Source organism: Equus quagga, chromosome 2 (assembly GCF_021613505.1).
Source record: "Equus quagga isolate Etosha38 chromosome 2, UCLA_HA_Equagga_1.0, whole genome shotgun sequence".
NCBI lineage: Eukaryota > Metazoa > Chordata > Mammalia > Perissodactyla > Equidae > Equus > Equus quagga.
Window position 1 is genome coordinate 93428719 of NC_060268.1, and position 17938 is coordinate 93446656.

Here is a 17938-nt window from a genome sequence, read left to right on the forward strand (position 1 = left end):
GTCCCCAGCCTGCCCTTTGCTCTCCACCCCACATTCTACTGTCACGGTCCTTTGTCAGGCGTGCCCTTCCTATCTGCCTCGTGTTTGTTTGTTCGCTCTTTCCCTTACTCATCCAGCAGATTTTTATTAAGTAGCTACTATGTGCCAGGCACTGTCTTAGGTGGTGGGGATATAGCAGTAAAGAAGATAAGCTTCCTGCTCACATGGAACCTAAGTCCAGCAGGGTGACAGACAAGGAAATAGTCAATCACAGTCTCACGATTAGTGCTGTGAAGGGGACACGCAGGCACTGAACCCACATTTTCTGAAATTCTGCCCACCCTTCAAGGCCAGTTTTTTAACTCATGCCATAAAGCCTTTCCTGGTTCCCCAGCCAAGGTGCTTGCTCCCTTCTCTGCACCCTGAGCACTTAGTGCTTTACTTCATTTATTCATCTGTGAATGTTTAATGAGTGTTGATTCCATTCCAGGCTCTATGTATTCTGGGATGGCAGTGAGTAACACAGATAAGTTATGGAGCTGACAATTCCATGGGCAGTTGGAGAGGATACACATAAACTAACGAACTCATTCAGGGAGCAATGCCTTCTCTGAGGAAAAATAAACGTAGTAAGAGGGATAAGAAGTGCCAGGGAGAGAGAGTTGCTGTTTTGCACAGGCGGGTAGGGACGGCCTCTCTGAGGAGGTAACGTACCAACAGAGCCTGAAAGAACTGAGGTGTGATGCTCACATGGTGCGTTAGAGACGAGCCAGCGGGAGCATGTGACTGGAGTGCAGCACGCAAGTCCAAGGAGCTGAGGCCAGAGCAGTCATGGGGTGCAGACCATGAGGGCCTTAAGAAATGGGAACGATGGGGGTGTCTTGAGCAGAGGAGTGCCATGATCTGACTTTGTTTTAAAAGGCTTCCTCTGGCTGCTGCTGAACTGAGAACGGGCTGAAGAGAGGCCAAGATGGAAGCAGTCAGATCAGCAAGGAGGTTATTGCAGAAACTGAGAGGATGGGGATGGACCAGCTTGGTGGTGGGGACTGGCAAGAAGTGATCAGATTCTGGATATATTCCAAAGAGAGGGCCCGTAGCGTTGTCTCATGTAGTGGACCTGAGAAAAAGAAAGGAATACAAGATTACCTCCTCGTTTTTGGCCTGAACCAAATTAGAAGGATGGAGTTGCCATTTACTGAGTTATGTGGGAACTGGCTCAGAGAGGGGAATGAGAAGTTTGACTTGGGATGTGTTTGATTCCTATTAGACCTCCGAGTGAGATGTCAGGTGCACAGTCAGAAATAAGAATGAGGAGTTCAGGGGAGAGGTCTGGGCTGCAGATACGAATTTGGGAGTCATGAGCCTACGGATATATTTAAAGGCCCCAGGATGGGGTTAGATGCCCAAGGTTGTAGGGATAGAGAATGGAAAATGGTTCTGAGGCCTGAACCCTGGCGCATTTAAGATTTACAAGCCCAGGTTGTAAGGGTGGAATGGATGAAAGAGATGAGGAAGAGTGGCCAGTGAAGTGGGAAGAGCATTCGGAAGGAGTGGTGTCCAGAAGCAAGTGAGGAAACCGTTTAAGGAAGGAGGGGGCGGGTCAAAGCTGATAGATTGGGTAGATGAAGCATAAGAATCACCAGTGACTTTGGCAATGTGTGAGTCCTGGGTGACCTTGACAAGGGCCATTCTGGTGCAGCAGTGGGTACCAAAGCCTGATTGAAGGAGAGAAAGTGAAGACAGTGAGTACAGACAACTCTTTCAAAGAATCTTTCTGTAAAGAAGAGAACAGAGAAATGGGGGCAGGAGCTAGAGGAGGATGTGGAGTCAAATGCAGTTCTTTTTAAAGAACTTTTTAAAGTACAGCAGGCTTTTATGCTTATGGGAATGATACAACAGAGAGGAAACGTTTCATGATGCAGAAGAGGGCAGAAATGACTATTGGAGAGATGTCCTTGACGAGACAAGGAGAGGGGATCAGTGCGGGCAGCTTTATTAGGTGTGTGGGCAGTTTATCCATAACCGTAGGGAAGGCAGAGTGTGTGCACAGAGGCAGGGCCATCCCTGCCTTGTGTGGGGATCCGTCTTACCTCCTCTACTGTACAGTAGGGTTCCTGAGAGCAAAGACCCTGGCTGTCAAGCTTCCATATCTTCATAACTCTTGCTTGGCAGTCAGCACAGACTTAATATATATATATATTTGAGGGAATATATATCAAGTCTTTGATTTCTAATAAATATTGCCAATCAATTGGTGTGAACTTAAGAACTGAAGCAGAATTCATTGGTAAGGCTGTATGGGATTGACAAGTAGGAGTGCAGCTGTGCCCAGACAAGGAATGGAGCCAGGATTTGCAAGGATTTTGGAGGTCTCTCTGTCTCCTGTCTCTTATTCTATCCTGAACATCAACTTCATTTTTCCATCTTGCTGCAGACCAGCTTTGTCTGCTTCTCAGTCCATGTGGTAGAACATGGCTGTACCCCTTTGAAATTTTATCTCCAGACACAAGGGTTAACTGTTTCTAGGTCCTAGATCCCAAATCCTAAATCAGAGAATTGGATTAGCTTAACTGATTGGGTGTCAATTACTGGACCAATCAGCTATGTGGCCAGGGAGGCAGGGTCATGTGACTCTAACCATTGGAAGCTCCCCTTGTGGGTAGGGAAGTCCCTCTCCTTGAGGGATGGAAGTCCCCAGAGAGGAGAGGCTGGGAAGACACCTCAGTGGGTCTCAAGCAGTGAATGGGTAGGTAGGTAGGTGTGGATGGGCGGATAGATGGATGATGGATGATGGATGGATGTTTTAGCTGTGCCATAAAACAGTACTAACAGCTTGGGATCCTGGAGTGAGAGAAGGAGGGCTCTTGGCAGTGCCATTGGTGTTGGGGTACTTGGGGGAGACTTCTGAGGATAGAGCTGTTACTAGAGTTGAGGATGTAGAACAGATCACTGAAGAAAGGAAGCTTATTACGACCAGCTAAGGCTTTCTAGAAACTCCTTGCTTCCTTTCTTACCAGGAAGCTAGGAAATATCTCCTCCATATTTGCCTTCCAGCTGCTGAAGGGGAACAGTTTTCAGCTTTGACAGGGCCTAACTTCTAAAAATAAGGGCGCTGTATGATAGCCCTGTTCCTCCAGCGAGCCCAGGCCAGGGGGGCCAGTCCAGTCTCTTCAGGTGGTCTGGAGAAGCCATGGCATCCTTTTCTCTCCTCCTACTATTTTGGAACTGGTCTTCCTGCAACCCAAGTCTCGTGCTTCCTTCTTAGGATACCCGGAGCCAGAGGTGACCTGGTACAAGGATGACACAGAGCTGGACCGTTACTGTGGCTTGCCAAAATACGAGATCACTCATCAGGGCAACCGCCACACACTGCAGCTCTACAGGTGAGGGAGAGGGGCCTGCTCTGCTCCCTTTGCCCTCCTGAGGGTCCCATGGCCCAAGCCTGCCCTCAGAAATGGAGTCAGCTGGATGAAGATGCCCAGGCAGGATCTCGGCATGGAGGGCAGGGTTCTGCTGCCGAGTCGAACCACCTGGTGAACCGTGTCTGCTCGCCAGTGTCTGGGATCTCCTAAGGCCGGGGTGGGATATTTCTGACAGCCAGAGAGCTGAGCGCAACCAGAGGAGGTCCTGACCCATAGAAACATTTTCCATGAGGTCAGCTGCCAAAAAAAGCTCCTGTGTCATCCTTAGTTCACAAGGGGCTGTGTGGGTCACCTGCCTCTGAAGGGAGCTCTCTTGGGCCCCAAGTCTAATCCCTCTGGAACAGCATGACCTTGGTCACCTCCCCCTTCTTGCCGGCCTCCGTTTCCTCGACTGTAATGGGGAGGGTTGGACGCGGTGAGGTCTGAGGTGGGGCGTGTCTCCCAGGGCAGGGCTTGCCAGGGGCAGGGCAGCGTGCTCAACTTCGAGAGGCTCTGGCTGCTGGGACTGGGGGCCTCTCGCCTTCCAGGAGGGGAGAGTTGGCATCTCATGCGTGCTCCTACCTCTAGGTGTCAAGAAGAAGATGCCGCCATTTACCAGGCCTCTGCCCGGAACCCCAAGGGCATTGTGTCCTGCTCTGGGGTCCTGGAGGTGGGCACCATGACTGAGTACAAGATCCACCAGCGCTGGTTCGCCAAGCTGAAGCGCAAGGCTGCAGCGAAGATGCGCGAGATAGAGCAGAGCTGGAAGCACGGGAAGGAGGCCGTGGGAGAGGCCGACACCCTGCGCAAGCTCAGCCCCGACCGCTTCCAGCGAAAGCGGCGGCTGAATGGGGCTGAGGTGCCAGTCCCCCCAGCCCCTACCAGGGAGGCTGAGGACGGGACCCTGGAGGCTTGGCAGGAAGGAGAGACTGAGCCTGGTCAGCACCCAGCTTTGGGCCTGATCAACAGTTTTGCTCCTGGAGAAGTGACCACCAATGGGGAGGCTGTCCCAGAGAATGGGGAAGACGGGGAGCACGGCCTGTTGACGTACATCTGTGAGGCCATGGAGCTGGGGCCTCAGAGAGCCCCCAAAAAGGAGTCTGGGGCCAAGAAGAAAAAGAAAGATGAGGACCCTAAGCAAGGGCCACGGAAGCCAGAGTTAGAAAAGGCAGCTCGAAGCCACCGTTCTTCTGAAAACTATGTCCCCAGTTCAGACAAGCCTGATTCCTGTGGGACACAGGGGCCCATGGACACAGAGCAGGTTCAGACTCAGCCCAAAGGCAAGGCCGCACGGGGGCCTAGGTCCTCTGGAGTAGGTAGCATCAGGAAGCCAGCCTCTGCTGTGGCCACTCAAGACCAGGCCCAGAATGCCCCGGCCCCTGTCCCAGGCCCAGACCGCGAAATGTATTTCTCCCTGAAAGATTTGTATCTGGAGAGTGCCCGGGCCATCAGACCCCAGGGCGGGGAGGAGCCCCAGACCCCAAGCAATAGGGCCCCTGGGGAGATGCCCTCAAGGAAGGTACCCAGCGAGGCTGGAGGTGAGAAGGGTCCTGCTACCCCTGGCCAGCCCATGCCCTCAGCACCCCAGCCGACTAGGCCTTTCAACAGGAAGAGATTTGCCCCTCCTAAGCCCAAAGGGGAGCCCACCACCAACAGCAAGCCCGACTCTTCCCAGAGTCAAGCTCCAGAACCTGGGGCACAGAGCTCAGGGAAGGCCCCGCCTCAGGCCTCTGCCGAAGTGCCCACACCCCCTGCCCGGCGGAGACACAGCACCCGGGACAGCCCCCTGCAGGGGCGAGCCAGCCACAGGACTCCAGGAGAGGTAAGTGAGGGTGTTGGGTGCCGGGAGGCCGCTCTGGGAAACTGACCTCATGGAAACTCTTGCTGCAACACCTCGGCAGCCAGAGAGCAGTGTGCTATTTATAGAAGGGGGTGGGGTGGGGATGGCGTGCCAGCCAGGAGCAGGGGACCACAGGCCTGGCCCTTGCCCCAGCCAATCTCCATATGCCAGGTATGAGGGCAGCACAGCCTGCCTGTGCCCCTCTCTTCTGACGGCATGGGAGTTCATGGCCGAGGGGACTGTGCCCCAGAGGGAGGTGGAGGACGGCGATACTCCCTGGGGAGGGAAGGGCCAGTGGGGAGTTTTCTGTGGGCTGTATTGAGTCAACAGTGTTTCACGGGGGACACTGGGGAGCAGGAGTGTGCGCAGTACGCAGTGGGTCTCGACCCGGATGCTCATTAGAAGATTTTTAAGGTGCCAAATTTCTAGGAAATTCTGGTTTAATCTAGGTTTTTATCTAAAATTTTGGAGTCAGGTATACCTATGTGCAAATCTGACTATCCTTACCTGTGTGTGATCTAGGGCAAGTCTTAAAATCAGAATAACTACTACTACTACTAATAATAATAACACCTACTTCATCGGGCTGTTGTAAGAGTCCGAGTGCTTAGCACAGTGCCTGGTGTGTCAATAAATGGCAGTGCGTATAAGATATTACGTGGTGGGAGAGAGAGGCAAACTGTTTTACCTGGGAACAAGAGTGTCATCATCTTCTGGGATCATCAGCCAACAGAGAAAAGATGATGTTTTGCATGGAGACAGGGGTAAGGGCGTCCACTATTGGCAGAAAGAGGCAGATGGCTGACAGCATTAAGGAGTTTGATGGGGGGAGAAAGGGAGAGAGGAGCAGGATTGAGCAGAGTGACAGAGGGAAGGTTTGTCCCATTTGTCAATGTTTTGTGTTTCAAGGGGCAGAGGGCAGGCAGTGTTTACAGGAGTGTTGGGAGACAGAGTGTTTTATGGTGGGACAGGAAGAAGACAGTATTTCTGATGAGTGGCAGAAAGAAAAAGTGTTTCAGGAGTGGGCGTGGGGTCGATAAAATAGATGAGAGAGACTTAGACTAAGAAATTATTGATTGCTTATCTGAAATTCAAATTTAACTGGTGTCCTGTCTTTCTTTTTGCTGAATCTGGCAACCCTAAGTGGAAACAACATTCTGACGGGAACTAAGATGAGACGGTTTCTTGGGATGGAGGAGGCGGGAACATGGGCCCCAGGAAACAGGCGGAGCAGCTGAAAGCAGTTTCACAGGATCGGGGCAGAGGACGGAGGGCTCCTCGGGACAGCCGAGGGAAACTCATGAGGGACAAGCTGCTTCAGCACCTCATGAAGGGCCGAGGGAAAAGGATGCTTCGTGGAGAGCAGGGAGGCCTGCCCTTCCCAGGGAGAGAACGTTCGTGGGGGAAGGAGGGGCCAGTTTCAAGGGTGGTCAGGGGACGCGGTTTCATTTCGGTGGGTGCTGAGGTTCATCTGTGGGGCAGAAGTTCAGAGGGCTTAGGAGAGGGCAAACCTCAGACCAGATGCTCTGGAATCGGTTCCTGACTCTCACCTGCTCACCGTTGGTCTCAGGAGATGTCGGAAGCTGGTGTGGTGAGTTCCTAGTGGCCCACACGGGGCTGCTCCATGTCCTGACAGCCATCCTTACTGTAGAGATGGCTCTCATGGTCCCCTGGGGAGCTCTTTTGGGAAGCGACCAGGCTGGCGGCCAAGTCTGAGAGTGAATCTGGCTTCTCGGCCCACAGCAGTGGGGAGCACCGCAGCCAGGACTGCTGCATCCTGCTGGCCAGGGCCCTGCTTGCCTTTCACAGGTGAGAGGAGGAAGCGTGAGGCTGTCGCTGTGGTTCCACTGTTCCCGCAGAAAGCGTGTGTGGCTTTCATTTTATTTTTTTATACTTTAAAAAATTGTGAAGTGTATCATACACGTTAAAAATGCATTTAACATCTATGTGTATTTTGCAGCTATTGCTTTTTAGTGGCTGAATTTGATTGGTTTTTCATATTTTCATTCTACCAAATCTTTTATTAAAAAACTATTTTTCTGATTATGAGAGAAACACATGGTCGTAGTAGAAAATATGGGTGGAAACCCTAAAAATTCAAAGGAGAAAGTAAAAACTCACCTATAATTCTATCATCCAGAGACATCTTGGGGTATCTACCAATCATTTTATATATGTAATTTTACTATTTTTTAAATTTAATTTGTGCTGTTATTCTGATTCAGTTTTATATCTTGCTTTCTTTATTTTTCATTATTTCATGAGTATTTTCTTATGGTATTCCTAAAAGTTATCCGAAAAACTTCATTTTTAATGATTGTATAAGATGTCACAATCTGCATATTATTCCATAGTGTTTATGATTTCCTTCCCCATTCTAAAGTTAAATATTAATCTATATTTTAAAATAATTTTTGTTGTTTTAATTCATTCATTTGACTTTTAAATTAATCTGGAATTGATTTGGGTGTATAATGCAGCATCATACTACAGCTCAATTTTGGTTAATAAATAGGTAACTTCCCCCAATATCATTTGTGGAGAATTCAACCCTTACCTATTAGTTTATGATTCTTTCTTTCTATACCAATTTTTATACACACTAAAGCCTATCTTAGTTTCTGTCTATATGTCTATCATAATCCATTAATCTGTTTGTTGATTCTTACAACAGGATGATCTTGTTTTAATTATTATAGCTTTAACTTCTGTCAGAGCGACTCTCTTATACTTCTTTTAAAAATTTTCCTAGCTATTCTCTCTTCTTTATTCCTTTAGGAAAACTTCAGAATCCTTGTTTGAAATTCTCCCAACTCCTAGATACCGTTGTTTTCTTGCCTTGTATCTTTATATTCACCATTTTAAAAAACTACTTTTAAAAGACATGATGAGTTATTTTTAACAAGATCAAAAGGCTGTTAAATCCTTTCATGAAAAACTGAAGTCAGATTTGCATTTTGAATGTTCTTTTAGTAAAACTTGCTAGCTATATATTTTCAAACAGCTTTATTGAGGTAAATTTGCATACCACAACATTCCCTTATTTAAAGTGCATAATTCAACGTACACATTCAGAGTCGTGCAGCCATTACCACAGTCCAGTTGCAGAACATTCCCATCACCCTGAAAAGGTCCCTGTTCTCTTTTGCAGTTACTCCTTGTTCCCACCCTCAGACCCAAGCAACCTGCTTTCTGTTTCCAGACCATTGGTATTTTGATTGGGATTGCCTTAAGTATAAGACTAATTGGGACACATCAATATCTTAATATATAGCTTTCTCCTCTGGGAGCATGGTATTTATTTCCATGACTCAAACCTTCTTTCTTTCTTCTTTTTGAGTACTGTTGTTTTCTTCATGTGGGCCCAGCGAGTCTCTCGTTAGGGTTGGGTACTCTAAGGGTCTCTGCTTCTGGGATGGGATACTGCTGCTCCCCTCCTCTGTTTTGATTTCCCTTCCTGGGAATAAGGGCTATCTTTGGCAGTTCAGTTTAGGCTTCCATCCTGGATGAGGATGAGGAGCAGATGCTAGAATGGAGGCCTCTTGGGTTGTTAAGAATGTCCAGAGACCTTCCCCTGGAGCTCAGCCTTGCTGTTGAGACAGCTCTTCCCTGGCAGATGCAATCCTGCCTTTAAAGGTACTTGGTGAGTGGAAACTGGCTGTCAGTGCCCTCAAAGGCTGCTTTTTAGTGCCCTGCTGAGATCTTCTCTGAGACTGCCTCAGATCTCTGGAGCTGAGGTGCAGGAGCATGGGAACATGGCAGAACGCCCTATCTGCCCAAATCCTCGGAGGGGACAGTGTAGGTGTGAGAGAGCTCTGCTGAATGCCTTGAGACCTTAGAGTGTCTCTTCTTGAGAAACCCTGTCAGTCCTGAGGGTGATCATCCAAAGATGTGGAAACTCCCCTCTATAATAAGGGTTCTTTGGTTTTCAGAGAATACATGAAATGTAAGTATTTTCGGAGAGCTGTTGAAGGGAGGGCGCTTGAGGACAGACATGATCCTTGCCTTAAGGAATTAGCTAATGAATTGAGGGGCTAGACTTACACCAGACCCTAAGCACAGAGAGGATGTGATGAAGAGTTACTGCAGTGGGTTTCCAGGGAAGGAGAGTGGGGTGGTCTGCACTCACTAGGGAAGGTATCTGGAAAGAGACCAGACTGGTCGGCAGCATGCATAGGATTTATTAATGGAAATACCATAGTAGAAAAACATCACATAGAATTTTTTTAATATAAAAGAATGCCCGTAGTATCCCAAGATAGTAGGAAATTAGGGAGGTGAAGGAAAGGAAGGAAGACCTTCTGGGAAGGACAAACAGCATGGAGCAAAGGTAAGGTGGTGCGCTAGATGAGGAATGCAAAGCCTGTCTGTCCTGATCTTCATGCCTGGGTGCATTTAAGGCTCCTTAACGCTTTTCCTTCTCTTCTGTGTCTTGTGTTCTGCTTTGGTTTGTTTAACATTAACTGTAACATCATTGAGGCTTGGGGTGAAACAGAAAGGGGAGAGAGCTAACATTTATTGAATATCAGCTTCCGGTAGTGCTGGCTTAGATAGTTCAGACCAACTGTCTTACTGAGTAAAGCTGTGCAAAATATTAAAATGTCTACTTGAAGGCATTGGAAAGTTAACAAAGTGAAGAATTACTGGCCCGGGATCTGGGAAGCCATGGAAATCCAGAATGATGAGCCCGGCATTTGGCATAGCTTTTGTCCTGCGGTTGTTTGCTACTCCAGAGGAGGAGAATGAGCCACTCAGCAGAGTTTTAGACAGTCTCCTGGGACTAGGGAGACAAAAATTAGAGTCCATGATCTCAAGGGGGGTAGCCCTGGTAAACCCCCTGGTCTTTGGGTTGGGCCCCTGAAGGTTTGCACTCTAGGAGTAAGGGAATCAGAAGTAAATAACCCTTACAGGGATGGAGGCCTAACTCTGAGTTACCTGGGTGACTAAGAAATATCTCAATCCTGAAGTTGGGTTAAGGTGATTCAAGATCCCTGGTGCCCTCAGGCACCTGGAAGAAGCAAACAAAAATCATCTGGAGAATGATAGCATCATTTTAAGCCTCAAATTATTCTTAAAAAGTGTTTAAAATATAATATTTGTCACTCAAATGAATATAAGCAGGCACACAAAGAGAAGAAAACATGAAAATGAACCAGCAAAAACAGCAGACAATATAAATGTGTTCACAGTGGGTTCCAACTTTTGGAATTATCAGACATGAACTATAAAACTAAAACTATACTTCCTATATTCAAAAAGGTAAAAAGACAAGACCGAAAATTTCAGCAGAGAACTAGAAACTATAAAATGTGGCAAAGACTTGAAAATGAACCAACCAGAAATCCAGAACCGAAAAATACAATAACTAACATCAAGTTAGTTATTATGGTAATGGCAGTTCCATTTCTGGATGAGATGGAGCAAACACACTCCACCCTGCGTATCCCGTTGAATGCAGTGAAAAACTTGGGTGAGATGCATGGTGCAGCCATTTGATGACTTAGACAAGCAAAGAGTAACAGATAGACTGGGAAGAAGAGTAGGGTTCAAAGTACCACTGAACCAGCAGTGTTTACCTTTTAAAAAAAATCTTCTAGCACTCCCTGGCCTGGACTTAATGCAATCAGATACCCAGAAATAAGCATGAGCATGGACAGAGAGAGCTCCAGGAGAAGCCCTCTAGATCAGGCTTGAGAGTAGGAAAGGGCTTTCCTGGTAGTGACAGTAGTGCCAGCAGAGGCCACAGGTATCTGAAACTTTGAGGGGAGGGAATCTTCCCTCTATTCAGAGGAGCTGTGGTCCCAAGAGAGTGGGATGAAGCCCTTTTGCTTTTTTTTCTCTTTTGAGTCCCTTCCTTGGCCCAGGACACAGGTTTATGTGTGAAAGTATGTGACACTGAGGGGTAAAGGAAGCCCCAGCTATTGGCCAGAGGACTGAAACGGGGAGCCCTAGGGACCCAGAAAGTACAGGGGACATCATGGAGAGGGAGAATGTTGGGAAAATGACTTCACAAGCTGTTTATAAGTTCCTGAGCTTATTCCCAAGCTGTTCATGCGTGGATCTGGTTCTGAACAGCTTATCAAAAACAGCATATCAGACTTGCCATTGGGCGACACACCCACAGGACAGATCTAAATAGCACTGCAAAGGCTTTGAAAATGGAACCAACATTGAAACCACAACCTCAGAAGGCTGAATGGAACTTGCAGCCTAAACACAGCCAAGTGGATTGTCTTCTAAGACAAAAATAAAGAAAACAACATTCTCCATAGGATTTATACAAGAACCAGAGTCTCATAGTTTTTAGAATGTCCAGGATACAATAAAAATTACATGGCACATGAAAAATCAAGAAAGTCTCAACTTGCATGGGAAAAGACAGTTAAAGAATGCTATTGTCAAGGTGGCAGAGATGTTGGAATTATCTGACCTTAAAGCAGCTACTGCAAAAATGTGACAACAAGTGAGGGTGAACACTCTGGAAATAAATGGAAAAATAGAAAGTCTCAGAAAAGAAATACAAGATATAAAGAACAATATGTTGATTTTAGAACTGAAAAACATAATAAAAGACTTGCTGGTTGGGCATAATAGTAGAATGAAGATGATCAGGAAAAGTCAGTGAACTTGAAGATAGATGAATAGAAATTATTTAGTTTGAATAAGGCAGAGGAAAAAAAGATAGGAAAAAGAAGTGAACAGAGCCTCAGGGACCTGTGGTGCCATATTGAAATGTCTAACATTTGTGTCATTGGAAACCCAGAAGGAGAGGAGAAAGGGTATAGTGCAGAAAAAAATATATGAAGAAATTATGGCTGAAAACTTCCCAAATTTGGCAAAAGACACAAATGTACAGATCCAAAAGTTTAGAAAACCCCAAATAAGGTATATCCACAGAATTTCATGCCAAGAAATATCATAATCACATTGCTGGAAACTAAAGACAACAAAAATATGTTGAAAGTAGTCAGAGAAAAACAATGAGTAATTTCTAGTGGAACAATGATTCAAATGACTGTAGATTTCTCATCAGAAACAATGGAGGTCAAAAGGAAGTGGAATAATATTTTTTAACTGCTGAAAGAAAAGACTTTTCAATCTATAATTCTACATTCAGCAAAAATATCTTTCAGTATAGAAGGTAGAATAAAAATACTCCCAGATAAAGGAAAACTAAGAGAATACATTGCTAGCAGATCTGTTCTAAAAGAATTGCTAAAGGAAGTTTTTCAGAAAGAAGGGAAATGATATCAGAAGGAAACCTTTAATATCAGGAATGAAGGAAGAGCAACAGAAATGGTAAATATCTGGGTAAACATAATAAATTATTCTTTTCCTCTTAAATTCTTTAAAATATGTTTGAAGGTTAAAAGTACAAATTATAACCCTGTCTGCTGGAGTTTTTAATGTATGTAAATGTAATATATAAGAAAACTACAGAGGTGGCCTGGTGGCACAGCAGTTAAGTTTGTGTGCTCCACTTTGGCAGCCTGGGGTTCACTGGTTCAGATCCCACGTGCAGACCTACACACCACTCATCAAGCCATGCTGGGGCAGTGTTCAACATAGAAAACAGAGGAAGATTGGCACAGATGTTAGTTCAGTGACAATCTTCCTCAAGCAAAAAGAGGAAGATTGGCAACAGATGTTAGCTCAGGGCCAATTTTTGTCACCGAAAAAAAGAAAACTACAACATAAAGGCAGAGAGGATATAGGGACCTATGTGGTGGTAGGTTTACTACATTTCTGTTGAACTGGTAAAATATTGATTCTAAGTAGACTGTGGGAAGTTCAGTATGTATATTGTAAGCCCCAGAGCAACAATTAAAATACTATGTAAACAAATATAGTAAAAATCACAAAATATAAATTAGAATACTAAAAAATGCTTAATTAACCTAAAGGAAGACAGGAAAGGGGAAACAGGAAGGCAAAATAGAGGGAACAAACAGAAAACAAATAAAATAATTGACCTAAATCCAAACATATAAGCAATTATATTAAATATAAGTGGTCTAAACACACCAACTAAAAGACAGAGATTGTGAGAATGGATCAAAAAACATTCCCAACTCTATGCTTCTTACAAGAAATTGACTTCAACTATAATGATATAGGTAGGTTAAAAGTAAAATAATGGAAAATATATAATAAGCAAACACTAATCAATTTAAAACTGGAGTCACCATATTAATATCAGACAAAGTAGACTCCAGAGCAAAGAAAATTACCAGGGAAAAATAACAAATTACATAATGATAAAAGGGTCAATTCAAGAAAACATAATTGAAAACATGTCTGCCCCTAACATCAGAGCTTCAAAATACATGAAGCAAAAAATTGGTAGAACTGAAAGAGGAACAGACAAATCAACAATTATAGTAGGAGACTTTAACACTCCTCTCTCAGTAATCAATTGAACTAGTAGATAAATAATCAAAGAAAAGAACTGAACAGTATTATCAACCAGCTGGACCTAATAGACACACAGAATATTCCATGTAACAAGAACAGAACACTCATTCTCTTCAAGTGCATGTAAAAATATTCACCAAAAGAGATCATATCCTGAGTCATAAAAAGCCTTAACAGATATAAAATAATTGAAATCATACAAAGTATGCACTCTGACCAAAATGGAATTGAACTAGAAATCAATGACAGAAAGATAATAGGAAAGTTTCTGAACAATTTTAAATTAAATGACATGCTTTTATGGATCAAAAAGGAAAGTCTTAAGGGCAACTGGAAAATATTTTGTACTGAATGAAAGTGAAAATACAACATATCAAAAGTTTGGATGCTCCTGAATCAATGCATTGAGAAAAATTTATAGCATTAAATGTTCATATTAGAAAAGAAGAAAGACCTGAAATAAATAATCTAAGTTCCCATGTTGGGAAACTAGAAAAAGGAAGAGCAAAATAAATCCAAAGCAAGAAGAAGGAAGGAAATAAAAAAGGAAAGAGCAGAAAACAATGAAATTCGAAAATGGAAAACCTATGGAGAAAATAAATTAACCCTAAAAATGGTTATTTGATAAGATCAATGATATTGAGAGACTTCTAGCAAGACTCACAAAGAAAAAAAGGAGATAAGACACAAATTACCAGTATTAAGAATGAAAAAAGGGCTTGATTGTGGTAATCATTTCACAATCTACAGGTGTGTCAAAACATCAGGTTGTACACCTTGAGAGTACGCCACTTTTGTTTGTCAATTATACCTCAATAAAGCTTTTTAAAAAAGAAAGAAAGTGGATATCACTAGAGACCCTGCAAGCTTTAAAAGGATGATAAAGGACCACTACGAAAAATTATACACAGAAATCCAACAACTTAGATGAAATAGACCAATTCTTTAAAAACCACAAACTACCGAAACTCATGCAAAAATGAAATAAGATGAATAACCCTCTGACCGTAACAGAAATTGAATTTGTAGTTAAAAATCTTTCAAAAAAGAAATCTTTAGGGCCAAATGGTTTCGCTGGCAATTCTACCAAACATTTAAAGATGATGAAGCCTCAGTATTAGCCCTGGGTCTGGGTTTCAGGGGAAGGAGATTTTGAGTTCTTGACACTGCTCTGCCCCTTCCCTGTTAAGCTCCTGGGTTTGTCCTCTGCCTCCCAAAACCAGCGCTCCGGGGCTATGCCCCGTTAGAAGGTTAAAGCCATGGTACTTGTCATTCACTAGTTCATTCCTGTGAGCCTCCTACGCGCTTGAGCCTGGGAAGGATGCAAAGGTGGACCAGCCTGGGTCCTTAATCTCTGAGAATTTGTGGGAAAGACAGGATGGCAAATTAAACCTACTCGTGTTCTCTGTAGTGAAAAAAAACTCACAGAGAACCAACTGGGTTCACCCCTGCTCACACAATTTTTATTTTTAAGAAATATATGACATTCCTTCTCGTATCTCCAGACAGTTCCAGATGTAGACAGACAGACACCCTCCCACCCCCCATAGTTTAGAGAGGTCACCCTTTGTAGGAGAGTACAGAAAGTATTCAATCAACCAATCACCATATGGTTATTGCGCACCAACTCTAACCCTGGACCTGTGCTGGGCCCTGTTTGGAGAGGGAGCGTTCACAGATTAGCAGGTGACACATGCTTGCAACAAATAACTACCACACAGAATGAGGGTATAATGAGAGAAGTAGGTACAGTTGCCAGGGCTGCATAGGGTAGGAAGCCACTAACATTTTTTGGAGGTGGAGAAGGGGACTCAGAAGTCTTCAAAGAAGAGAAGAAACTTGAGTGGGGTCTTCAGGGTTGAGAAGGAGTCCTCTAGATGAGCAAGGAGAAGGCTGAGAATGTCCGGCAGAGGAAAAACACATACAAAGTGGTTATAAAATAGCACAATAGTCACTACGGTAAGTTAGTGTTGTCGGGTGGAGGGACCCAAGAGATGACCCTGGAGAGATAGACCTGGGACCCTTGCTGAAGGATGGGCCTCACTGATCACACAAGGTTTTATTTACTTATTTATTTTCAATTTTAATTGAATTTTGTTAAGTATGCATCATATGCACATGGTGTAAAATTTAAAAAGTATAAAAGGTATATAGAGGGGCTGGCCCCGTGACCAAGTGGTTAAGTTCGTGCGCTCCACTGCAGGCGGGCCAGTGTTTCGTTGGTTCGAATCCTGGGCGCGGACATGGCACTGCTCATCAAATCACGCTGAGGCAGCGTCCCACATGCCACAACCAGAAGGACCCACAACGAAGAATATGCAACTATGTACCCGGGGGCTTTGGGGAGAAAAAGGAAAAAAGTAAAATCTTTAAAAGGTATATAGAGAATATTGTCTTCCTCAATTGGCCACCCCCACCACCCAGTTCCTCTTCCTGGGCAGCCTTCCAGAACTATTTTCTGTGTGTTTACAATATGTGTGTGTGTGTGCATGTGTGTGTGTGTGTGTATTTTCCACTCAAAGATTGCATACTGTATTATACCTTCTATCCACACCTTGCTTTTTCACTTGGATATTGATTTTATTTATTTGGAATATGGATGTACTGTAATTCATTGGATCAGTTCTGTGTTGATGGAATTTAGGTAATTTCTAGTCTTTTGTTATTGTGAACTATGCTGCAATGAATATCCTTGTATGTAAATCTATTTGCACATGAAAGTATATCTATAGGATAAATTCCCAGGAATGGAATTGTTGGGTCAAAGAGCATAAGTACTTTTAGTTTTAGTAGATAATGCTGAATTGCCATCCATGGAGGCTGTGCCGATGCCTGCTGCCCCGCACCCTGACTGACAGAGTGTTCTTGAACTTTCTGCTCTGTTAGGCTAGGGCTTTGGTTTTATCCCGTAAGTGATGATAAGCCACTGAGAGGTTTTTGAGCCCCGGAGTGTCACAATCAGATCTGTTTTGGAAAGATCACTTAGGCTGCCGTGAGGATAAGAGGTTAGCAGAGGCATGGAAACCAACGAGGAGGAGGATTTCCAGTAGTCCAGGCGAGACAGAGTCAGCATTGGCAGCTTGGTTTAGGTAGTCGGCAGTGGAGACAGAGGAGGGAATGGATATGAGATACTGAGGAAGTCGGTTCAGTGGGACTCAGGGACTGATCAGGCTGGGGAGACGGGGAGTGAAGATAGCTTTAGTCAGAAGTTCTGTTCTCATGAGTCTTGTGTGCAAAGTCAGCATTTTCTTTGTAAATTTATAGATCTCATATCCACATTAATATTTCCTAGCCCTGGAATACCAGAGTTAAAAGAAAGTTCTAACATATTACTGAGTGCTGTTTGTCGGCTACAAGGAGTTTTTGTCTGTTAGTATCTTACTGGTTGTCAGAGAAGTTGGAGGAGCATTTTCGTTAAAATTCTTCCATCTGTCAGACTTATATTTGATGGCTCCTGATTATTCATCAAACTCTTATTGTTCCCATATTCATACTAGTCATTCAGAATTTCATACTCAGTAAAGTAACTGTAAATTCTATACTTAACTTAAAAACAGTTTAATTCTATCTATTTTAAAGTCTTTTATGATGTGATCTGTTTGGTTTTGTGTGTGGTTCTTCTGATACATAGTAATATTTGTATGTAGTAATTTATAATTTAAAACATATAATATCATTAATTATCTTTTCTTTTGTCAATGTCTTTTAATTTTTTATGCTGAGTGATGATAAAATATTTCCTCTTCCTCTCTACCAAAGTTTTATTTCTGAGTGAAATAAATGTTTGTACAATTAAATATCCTGTATTTCCATTAGCTGGTTTTTCAGCTTTGACTAATGTCTTTGGTTCCTGGCTCCTGTCGGTGATACAGTCAAGGAATTTACTCCACTTGTCACATTCCTCTTCCCCTTTTATACTAGTTCTACTGTTTCTGCCTCATCAGGGCATAAAACATTGGCATTCTGACCTGCCCCTCTAAACTCCTGTGGTTTTAGTCTTGGTTCTACGGTTAAATCCATCTTCAGTGCTCACCATCAGTTCTTTTGCTGTGGTTCCCCTAATCACCTTTTGGTTGGCCAGTTTGTTCTCTGGTAGTTTCCTCAAGCAGGGCTCTTGAGAACAACATTCCTTAAGCCCTTGTATGTTCAAAAACAATTTTCTAAGCTTAGCAATTTTCGGGAGGTTTCTTCGGGAGTGTATTTTTGCTGGTGTTTGAGGAGATCTGCTCCACTGGGCTATTCCACTGCCCGCTCCCTGTCTCTGCTGGACGTCTCCCTTATGTGTCTTCTGCTTGATTTCTAC

The 17938-nt window shown here is 44.2% G+C and overlaps 1 protein-coding gene across 1 annotated transcript in view; it reads left to right on the plus strand.

The window, feature by feature from the left end:
- ALPK3 (alpha kinase 3) overlaps window positions 1-17938 on the plus strand; it is a 47601-nt gene that overhangs the window by 16139 nt on the left and 13524 nt on the right. Inside the window, exons 4-5 of the mRNA XM_046652257.1 lie at window positions 3245-3362; window positions 3969-5202. Coding sequence (XP_046508213.1) covers window positions 3245-3362; window positions 3969-5202 — 1352 coding nt within the window. The remainder of the gene's footprint in view (window positions 1-3244; window positions 3363-3968; window positions 5203-17938) is intronic.